This window comes from Triplophysa rosa, unplaced genomic scaffold, assembly GCF_024868665.1.
Source record: "Triplophysa rosa unplaced genomic scaffold, Trosa_1v2 scaffold232_ERROPOS241259, whole genome shotgun sequence".
In the NCBI taxonomy this organism is placed as follows: domain Eukaryota; kingdom Metazoa; phylum Chordata; class Actinopteri; order Cypriniformes; family Nemacheilidae; genus Triplophysa; species Triplophysa rosa.
The window spans coordinates 213,951-225,029 of NW_026634249.1; the positions used below are offsets into that span (position 1 = coordinate 213,951).

At 42.2% G+C, this 11,079-nt stretch overlaps 1 protein-coding gene across 1 annotated transcript; it reads left to right on the plus strand.

Moving 5' to 3' along the window:
- The first annotated feature begins 5,843 nt into the window (after positions 1–5,843).
- Positions 5,844–10,738, plus strand: tmpob (thymopoietin b). Its single transcript, XM_057327479.1, has 6 exons — positions 5,844–6,448; positions 7,040–7,157; positions 7,248–7,418; positions 7,495–7,607; positions 9,073–9,170; positions 9,321–10,738. The coding sequence occupies exons 1-6, from the start codon at positions 6,230–6,232 to the stop codon at positions 9,652–9,654; spliced, it is 1,053 nt and encodes a 350-aa protein (XP_057183462.1). The 5' UTR covers positions 5,844–6,229; the 3' UTR covers positions 9,655–10,738.
- The last annotated feature ends 341 nt before the right edge of the window (positions 10,739–11,079 follow it).

Below are 11,079 nucleotides of genomic sequence, written 5' to 3' on the forward strand. Positions count from 1 at the left end.
GTGATAACAATTTTATCACTTTCATTCATTTTACGTGAACCGCCCCTTTAAATTTTGAGCACAGATCTGACAAGAGCTGCGCCCTCCGGAGGTCACATTTGTCTAAAGCAGTGGTCACCAACCCTGCTCCTGGAGATCAACCGTCCTGAAGATTTCAGCTCCAACCCCAATCAAACACACCTGAACTATCTAATCAAGGTGTTCAGGTTTGCTTGATAATTACAGACAGGTGTGCTGAAGCAGGGTTGGAGCTGCAGTCTGCAGGACGGTCGATCTCCAGGAGCAGGGTTGGTGACCACTGGTCTAAAGCATACGTCGAGGTTGTCTCGTTTTAGTTAAAAACATTATCAAATTAACATTTAATTCTCTTAAGACGTAATCATTGTAATTTCATTCTTGCATTGAATGTAACGGTTGCCTTTCAGAAAACGACAGAAATAATGACGTAGGCTATGTGTACATTACATGAATCACGTAAATTACATTATTTTCCATTTAAAACTGCGTTTTGTAGTTTGCGTCAGTAGATACTACCGGCGCTAAACATTTATATTGTTAAAAAATGGTAAAATATTGAATGTTTTGCCTCTAACGTCGTGCGTCGCACTGGTTGGACTCGAACCTTCTGCTTCTTCTTCTTGTTTGTTCTTTGGCGGATCGCAGTCTTTTGGACTCGAACCTTAGCTGTCTTCTTTGATTTGATTGGTCGCCACACTGGCTCTGCAAACAGTAACTCCCGTCTTCTTACATGTGATTGGCCAATGGCCGCCTGATTTTAACATTGAGGTCCACTGCTAGACCGCTGAGGGAAAAAGTTTGCAGAACCAAAAACTACAGTTAGGCTTTTGGGTACTTCAAACGCACATTTTATTACACACCACAGAAAAAATGAGATCGAGAGCGTGAGAAAAGCTTCAACCCATGTTCAGCATCAATACAACTATAAGCGTCTGAACTAATCAATCATATACTGTAAATGAATACAGCCATTTGATGTAAAATGATTTATGTTTACTCTATACCAATTACAAACAACTCCAAGAACTTTTCCAATCTCTTAAAAAAACAAGAATGCTATAATGGCTTTAGTTCAGAATGCAAGTGGTAAATGTCGAAGTGGAGAGAAACATGTGTTTTGTTTTGGCTTTCAGCAGTGACGGCAGCGTCTAGTTATGTTCAGAACGCTTTGACTCATCCACACAAACCTTGTTGAAATCTCGTGGGTTGACTTCCCTTCCCACTTCCCGTGTAATTCCTGTTTTATTCTTCTGTTTGTTTGACCATGTTAACCGTGCGAGAACGCGACATGATTTCTTCCATCAGACAGGAGATTCTGAACACACATTTCTTCAACAAGACTCATTGAATTCTGCTGCTGAGGAAAATCTCAGATTTTTGTGGTCGTCTCTGTGAAATTGTTCAAGGAATAAAATGTGTCATTAACACCCCGACGGTTCCCCGCGTTCGACCCTCTCAGCATGCAGACCAACTTTGAAAGGACACCTGTAGTTGTGTGATTTGAGAAACCACTGTGAGATTATTAAGACTGATGCCGATATTTTTTTGTTCGGCTGCAGATTCATCGCCAATTCATCATCCAAACCTGCCACTGGTTTGTGTTGTGTGTAGGTGCTTTTGGATCTGATCCGGCGGGTCTGATTTGGTGCCAGAGAAAACATGGCCACCTTGCCAGAGTCTGAGCTGTGAAAACTTGTCTGAGGGTTCCAGTAAATCCTTTTGCTCGCAGGTCACCAAAGCACAACCGATCTGCTTCGTTTAAATCACTGTTATCTCATTAACACACATTATTACTGTATTTAAAAAAACACAGAGGAGTGTTTCAATATTCAAGAAGATCTAAAGGTGAAACAAGAAATCTTTCCCTTTGTATCTTAGTCTTTTAAATATTTGCACATTTTAAAATAGTATAACACTAATTTAAGTTTGTGAATTATATAGTGACAGAAAACGTTTCACAAACAAAAGTTGTCTTATTTAAAAATAAAGTCTTATTTCTTTAAAGAGGTTCACTTTCTAGACCTGGGAACCGAACAAATAAAAAGTCCAACAGATATTTCTGGCTTTTGCTTAGGCCGTGTTTCTGTGTCATGTTTAAAAGCTCTAAAATGTTGAGAGGATGTTGTGGAGCACATGAGGAGCAGGTGTCATCATCATCATATGTGGTCTGTTAACATTTCAGCGGCGAGCCGAGCGCCCAAACAAACATGTTTCGATTTTATCTCATCGTCTGGAGGTGAAGCCCTTCCAGTAAACCTTCGGTTTCCAGCCATACATAAAATATACAAATATTTACTGCGTAATGGAGGTGGATGGGGTGGGGGTGTCCTTCTTAAGACCCCGGGGCAGATGAGTGATACAGTGCAGCTCCAATGAATAAAAGCGTCTGAGCGTCTGTGACTGGAGGGTGAAGGACTGGGGGCTTCATCAGATTTCGGGGATCGTACATCATTGGTCTGGATGGATGAAGGTGTGTGTGGGGGGGGTCAAAAGAAGGCACACCAAGGCTGTGTGTGTTGCCACACAGTAAGGCTTTTTGCTGGCTGCCATAGCATGGGCGACCGCAGAATTGCCGTGTTTACTTATAAGCTAGTGCATAAGAGAACAGCAGACCACCGGCTCGCTGCCACCCGCTGGCACCGGGCACGGACCTCGGCTCATCTTTGTTGAAAATGGCTCAGGAACCGGCCGCCTGCACAGGGCCAAGCTAAATTTAGCTTGAACAAACTGAGAAAGCCTCCGCATTCTTAAAAAGCTGTCGAAGTTTCCAGAGCGACAGGGTTCGGTGAGGGACAGGAATGGACTGACCAGAGCCGCCTTCTGTGTCTTCTAACAGGTGGCTCATGTGTGTGATTGTGCCTCCTGTGACGTCGTATAACATGAAGCATGTCTGACCCACAGGTTTAAAGATATCATTACGCTGCCATCTGACATGGATGTTGGGTTGTTCATTTATGGCAAACGATCTTCAGCTTGCTTGTGACGGCGGGGAACTTCTTTTCAATTCAAGACTGAAAGTTCATTAGATTATAATAAGCATTAAAACGAAATAATAAGGCTGGCGGCAGTGCGCTTTCACATGTCAAATAAATGACCGGCCAATCAGGAAACATTTAGTGACACACCTGTGTGATTTCAGGAGCCACGGATTCATACATATACAATAGCAAAAAAAGTGATAGATCCATCCCACGCTTATTTATATATTTACTATAGTAAAATAACTAGATGCTCTATAGTGTTCTTACTACAGTTTATTAATACTATATTTACACCGTGCTGTACTGCAATTTACTATAGTGAAAACGGTGGTACACAATATTATTTTTGGATATTTACAGATGGAAATCATTCAGGCAAAAAAAACATGCTTACTGCTCTACTAGATTATAACCAATTGTATTTTACTTTTGGATCATGTTTTAGGGTCTTGAATGTACTTTGAGAAAGAAAGCTGAAGTACTGTCGGGTCTAGAGCTGTAATCATGGAATATATTGTGGGATGGATTTCTCTTCAGGGTCCTCGGGTGATTGTGTTTGGCATGAGAAGTTCATTGTTCGTGAGATCCTTCAGGTGGAAGTCACATGATAGCACGGCCCTGATGGACGGGCTCGGTGGAAAACGTCCAGCCAGCACACAGTAGGCGGGCGTGGGTACCCACTCGCGGTCCCACAAAAACACCTGACACTTCACATTGCCTTTGAGCAGAACCCAGTATTGACACGAACTGACCTCCGTCAGCACCGGCCAAACAAAACAGCACGAATTCACATCGTAATTAAACAAATAAACGGAGAGCTTGTTTGGCACGCCGCTCATAAAGAGCTGGAGCGGGAAGAACGAGTCTTGACATCGAGGTGTGTGTCCTATAAGAGCAGTTTGCACTGTCAACATGGGAAACATTCTGTACCAGAAGTTTCCAAGCCAGGACGAATCCATTCGGTGCCTGTGAAAAACTGACACCACACGGCCAGCAACGGCCCGATTCTTATGAGACGTGAATAAAAACGTTTTGGTGAAGAATACAGTCCTTGTGTCTTTGTCACCTTCCAGACAGACGCAGAAAAATCGATGCTTATATTTTTAGGGATACCTGGAAACAATTGAATGTATATTTCTGTTTGATTCTAAGTGTGTCATGTCATTTCTGTCACATAAGAAATAGAATTGGAAAAATAATAAGTGTTGGTTTGATGGGATGCTGTGAACCACACAGAGCAATGTTTTCAGAATGTCTGTTTAATTCCCCCTCCCCGTGCGTTTGTAAACCTGCATGTGACTCTTTCTTCAGTGAAACACAAAAGAAGATATTTTGAGAAAAGGCTTGTGTTCGCACAATGGAAGTCAATGGGGTTCAGTGTTGTATCTTTCGTGTTCTGCAAAAGAAAGAAAGTCAGAAATGACACGAGGGCGAGTAAACGATGAAAGAATAGTCTAGTCTAGTTAACAACGAAGTTTATCCGGAGGAACACAACTGATCAAAAGTGGCTCCATCAGATTCTTGCAGATGCTGTTGCTTTAACATTCACAATGCATATAAGGACTCTTGTACAGTAAATATCAAGTGCAGACTGTTGGATTTGGAAATGGCACGTGCTTGGACAGCTTATATGTTTGAACATGTCATCACCCCACTACAGTTTACACTGCATTCCTCTTTGAAAACCACTAACAGGCCGACGTTGATAATTGCTTCGCTCCTCTCAGATCCCTTCCCTCAGAGCGCCTCTGTTATGCTTGTAACGACACTTTCATGTGCCGCTTGGCATGAGGACTGTTTTCTGTGTAAATGAAATACAATAAAGACAGAATGGGTGTTTCAAAGTTTCCCTCTTTCACTGGCAGGGCTCTCTTGGAAAGCTTTACCTAAAGATGAAGCGTTAAAATCCCTGTGGTTTTGGGCACGGTCGCCATCATTCATATCATATCCCAGAAACATAAGTCAGATCGGGGGGAACAAGTGCGGAGCAAAATCCCCGACTCACGCCGCGGAGACCCAGGGTGCCCTAAGCACACGAGCTGGAATCCAGCGGTCAGAAACACCTTCATGCACACACGCTCCACATGCCGTGAATCTGACATGAGTGGAACAAGAGATGTTTGCATGAAAACTCTGAACATTCTTAGTGAGGCGTCACTCTTCATTCACGTGAGAACCTGTTTGAAAGCCATTCTCCCTTCATAACATGATGAAACAGAGAAGGTTACTTGCTTTTTATCCATTAGGATTAACTGGATAATCAGGAAACGTGGGCAACAATGAGGAAGGAAGAGGGATTTGTGATGTCATCTGATGTAAACAGGGCAATTTTATACATTGACGTCTAATCTAAAATTGACTTTATGTGATGTGTGTCACAGATTCAGTGATAACAGATGAGCAGTTCAGCAGATGTTGGTTTGTGCTGCCATCTTTAGGACTCTACTTTCTCTTTTCGACTGTCTTATTATGGACATTTCTGTCTGTCTGCTCAAAGTTTTAGCCAATGTAGGTAAATGCGATTACAAAAAGATTGACTAAAGTATGTCAAGGCAGAAGTACAAATGCCTTTAATCAACACAAACGCGCTTCCTTATACATTTTACTACAAATTAAATCCACACAAACCTCTTAACTTTAGCTTTTCTATTTTACCAGTCCATAAGGGCTCTATGATGAGCTTATTCTTTGCAGGATTTTAAAGTAAGATTGTGTTGCGTTATAATGGAGCGTGATCCCCACAGGCAGCAGGTAACGGGCTCTTTGTTTTCGACGAGCGTCTGTCTCTCCACAGCATTGGCCAATAGGAGAACGTCTTACTGAATCCGCTCGACCAATGGTCGTCGAGCTTCGTCTCATCGTGTCAGTTCCGACTCCGAGGCGCGCGCATCGAGCCGTCGAGCTATTTGTATTTTTATCCGCATTTGCGAACCGCTTGATTCCGTATCGGTGCGACGCGATTTTTAATTCGGCCGTGAGCTTCTATGTGCGATATTCTAAAAGTTCACATTCGCGCGCAACGGACAGCTGCGTTTGTCGTGCGAGGACGTTCAAACAACGGAAGGCGCGAGCCGGTTGGATGTGTGTCTGTCAACAGCGTGCAATTTTACACGCTTGCAAACTACTTCGATTCAGCCCTGAAACCCTCCGCGGGTGATCAAGAATTAAGCGCATTCGTGTTTTGTCGGTGAAAGTTCGTGTTTCGTATCGCAGCCGGTTTAAGTTCGAGCATGGCGCAATTTCACGACGATCCGGCGCTGCTCACGAAAGAGAAACTGAAGAGCGAGTTAATAGCGAATAATGTTCCTCTGCCCAGCGCTGACAGCAAGAAAGATGTTTATGTTCAGCTTTACGTGAAGAATCTGACCGTGCTCAACAAGAAACGCGTGTCACCGCCTTCAGACACTTTCTCAAGTGATGATGAGGACAGCAGCCGGGTCACCGGGAAGGTCATCATCTCATACACAACAACACACGTGTTCTGTTTGATATGTTCGACTTTTGTCATTTATTTATTGTTGCAATACATACCCACATGAAATAAAACGGTAGTTGTGTACTTTCGTATGTACTGTGTGATTTTAAAGGGATAGTTCACCCCAAAATGAAAATTCTGTCATCATTTACTCATCCTCTTGTCATGTCAAACCTGTGTGAGTTTCTTTCTTCCGCAGAACACAAAAGAAGATATTTTGAAGAATGTTGATCACCGAACAGTGGTGGCACCCATTGACTTCTATTGTATCGACACAAAACCAATGCAAGTGAATAGCTGCAATCGCTGTTCGGTCAACAACATTTTTCAAAAGATCTTCTGTTGTGTTCTGCGGAAACTCGCAGAGGTTTGACGTGACAAGAGGTGGGTGAGTAAATGATGACAGAATTTTCATTTTTTTCACTTGCATGTGTGTAGTACAGTTGGCAAGTCCTAAAGAAAAACTCCAGTGAAACTCTTTCTGATGCTGATGTTATAATCCTTAATCATCAACGTGTTTGTGTTCAGTTCATAAAGTCGACCTTTGTCTCTCCTCCATCTGTAGAAAGCCACAAGAAAGACGGACAGAGCTCGCGCGGACGAGAAGGACGTTTCGTCTCTGACCGATGAAGAGTTGAACGTTCAGCTTCAGAAATATGGCGTCCACACCGGTCCCATCGTCGGTGAGTGTTTCCCCGTTCTGTGATTTTTAAGGGGTTGCGTTGCTTTCTTGCTTTAAATTCATGAGAGTGTTTTTGTCCCGTGTGTGACAGCATCCACTCGTAAGCTGTACGAGAAGAAACTTCAGCAGTTTCTGGATCCGCCTCTGGTGGAGACCACGCCGCCCGAGACCGCCATCCCAGAGGCCGTCACCATCAAGCCAGATGGAAATCAGAATGGAAACACACATTCATCCGAAGACCAGTACAGTGACAAGGAAGACGGTAATGAACTTTTTCTACAGCCGTGTTAATATAGTAATCTAAAGAAAGTTCATTGATCATGCCTCATGTTGGATAGGTGTTGCAGAAGTAGATTCCGTTCCAGAGCCGGTTCCTGTAGCGTCTAAGCTGGTCCGAAGCAGAGGGAAGCCACCGGTCACCACCAGAACCAGCAGCAGACAGCGTGCCAAAGTAAAAACAAACACAGGGCTTAAAATTTTCTGGCACCGTGCCAGATCTCCGGCTTGCGGCATTTGACTGCGGAAAAAAGATTTACATTTAAAATATTACATTTAAAAAGCTTATTGATATCAGTTCGAGTTCATAAATTCGCCTACCAATGGTATGAGAGGAACACGGCTATCACTCTCAACCAAACAAACATTACTAGCCAATCAGAATTCAAATGGGGCTGGTCTTGGTTGCCGGAGTGGAGACGTCACGTTGGAGAGTAGGTTGGCAAGCGAACAGTGGAGTCGGCAGGATGGAGAGTAAGTTTATAAAGCCTAAGCGGGGGAAGCTTTTAAGTCCGTCATGACAGATATGACGTGCACAAATTGGAGACTGTGACATAAAGATCGATAACTTTGTGTTGTTTCTGCAAATCATCTAATCATGTGCGCGCGCTAACTGCGATTGAGATATCAAGGATCGATTTCTAAAGCATCTAAATCGTTTTCAAACTTTTTCACAGCTTATTGCACCTATCTCACAGAGTTAAGTCGTAAACATGGTCGTTTTCATCTGAAGTGAGCGTAAAAAGTTAAGAAAACGGGTGTCAATACATTAGTGACAGCAGCCTCCTGCTATTCTGTGTGGTTGATATGACTCAAACAAATGAAAAGAGAAGCACTCACTGCTGACTCTGTAACCTTTGTAGCTTTAATAGGAATTTATATCGTTTTCGTTTCACAGTTTGTAGTGCAAAATTTGCCAGTAGGAGTTTAAAAATTTGATTTATTAATTATTATAAAAAAAACGAGCTCGAAAAGGTGATCACTTTTGCTTTTTTGAGGGCTCGTTTATGCTAACCTGCTTTGACCAACTGTGATCTCATTACTATGTGTTGGTGATGATATGGCACAAGTCACATCCACATTAATACCTATGAAACTAATGATTAAATTACTACTAGAGCACAAACTAGTTTAGTAGAGTACAAAATTCATCATAGATCTGCTCACTTTATTTTGCTCTCAAAATGCACCCCCTCAATAGGCCAAAAAATGTAAGTCTTATTTGTTTAGGTTAAGTAGGATTTTTATTATGATGAATTTGGTATGTTAAGCTATGTTTGTATATACCATAATTGCATAAAACTATGGTTTTGTGGGTTATAATTATGCCCCCACTTCTTTCGAGTCATTCTGTGATCCATACACATACCATCAAAGTTTAAGAAACGTCTGTCTGAGAAGCTCAAAAACGGCATGTTACTAGTTAGTTTCGAGGGAAATAATGTTTAAATAATGTTCTTTTTTTGTTTGACAGATAACCCTGCGTATGTGTCTACTCTCGCAACCCTGCAAAAAGAAAGTTCAGGCTCAGGATTTTTTTTGCTTTAACCCCTGCAAACAGATTACATGAATCAAACATCATCAAACACCGGTACAGATTTACAGCATCGAAGCTGGACTGATGGTTGTCATGTGTTCAGGTGGAGGTGCAGGTGGAGGAGACGACCGCAGCTGGTCATGGAGGAGATGCTTTAAAGGAAATGTTCCCGAATGAACCCCGCACACCCACTGGAATAATGTGAGTTTAACAGGTGTTTTTGCTTTCCTTAATCTAGATAATCGATGTCTTATCATAAACAACTGTTAAACTTGAGCGCTGTTTCCATTCCTCACCATGCAAAAAACCTGATGTTTCTAAGAGCACTTGTAATGCATTGCATGTGAACAGGGCCACGTGTCGAAAGCCGATCCACGGTGCAGCCGGACGTCCAGTGAAGCCTCTGAACCTCTGGTCGGAAGAGCCCGTCCTGCAGCAGAAGGTTTACACCGCCACCAAATCATCCCTCGCTGACGTGCGCAGCGCCACACCCGCCCCTCGACCGCGCCGCTGGTTCTCTTTCTGGTTAAAGGCTCTGCTGGTGCTCACACTGGCTGCGTGTCTGTACTACGCCTTCCAGAACGTCACCGCCGATCAGATCGACGCCTGCCATGTCTTCGTCCAGGACAGCGTGATCACGCCTCTCGTCAATTACATGAGCTGGGATAGTCGTGATGGAAAATGAGCTGCCGCACCTGTCCACCTGCGCTTCAGCATGCATCTACTGGCAGACTGGTTTTCTAGCCGTTTCTCAGTGTCTCATCGGCAGGGGTCCAGCAGTGTGGGGGGGGGGTTTGCAGTTCAACCTAGCAGTGACGTCTGAATAAACTTGTGTTACAGATAGTCTTTTAACTTTTCGTGCATCATATTGCTTTGCAATTTTACTGTTTTGTAGCGTTGAAGATGATGTTGTGTGTAATGTAGTGTTTGTTCATAATAGTGAACCATTTGCCACACAGTCGCCAGCTCGGTTCAGAATCACAAAACAAGTAAAAAACCTTAAGTGCCAAGACATGGCCAACAAGAGTTTGCTTTCACACACATCAGGACTGGATGGAAAAACCTGAAGCTGAGTGTTTGCAGAAACCAAATCTGAAACTTTTAAAAATAATTGTGGCAAAGTTTATTTAGAACAGCTGAAATGAAGAGACCAGATGATGAGTTTTTGGCTGTAGCATAGAATCTAGAAAAGTTTGTGTAGATCATTTGTAGCATCGAAATGTTCAAACTACATTACAGCTCACATAATGTTTTATTTCAGTGCGGTTTTGTCAAGTCTCATGTAGTCAATAATGCTTCAGCTCTGATGAGAGTCTTGGTTCATGAGTTTGTGGTGTTTTTAGAATGTGATAATGATGGAAGATTTTTAAAACACAGAATGAGAATTCAATCCACTGACCCTCTTCTGTCATTGACTGCATTCTTTACTGTGAGTTATCCTGATGACAACATTGTCACTGTACTCATTTCAGTCAGAAATACATTTGTGAAGGACATCTTGGTTTTCAGGTTTGCTTTTATATTTTACTTTTTAACGGCAATATTTTTCTAACGCCTTCTGTAAATGAAAAGCATTTTTTAAACAAAGCGGTTAACTTTCACAAGGTTTGGTTTTGGTCTGCTGTGTCTCAGGCAGTAGATTGAGGTGTAAAATAAATCATATTTGCACTGTTTAGGCAGCTAATTGTGGGGAAATTGGTCATTTGCAATGAATTATTTATGGTTGATTCAATGCAGTACAGGTGTGAAATAAAAAAGTTTTAATTCTGGAGGTGATCTCTTTATGTGTGTGTAGTTTGTTCACAACAAGGTCAGTTTAATGTCACACATTTCATTCCTGGAATAGTAACGCAGGACTGTTTCCTTCTGTTTTAACACACGTTTGACCTTCAGATACATTCATGCAACAACTACTAAACTTTATCATGTAAATCTCACATTTTTAATTCTACGTTAAGCATTTTGCATTTCTGACATCAATATCCCCTGTACAAGCACATAAATAAACCCACATTAAACTTTTTTTTTATTGACTAATATAGTATCAAAACATAGATATAAACAAACACTAGGGGGAGTTTACAAAAAGATATGAAAGAAATTGCAAAGT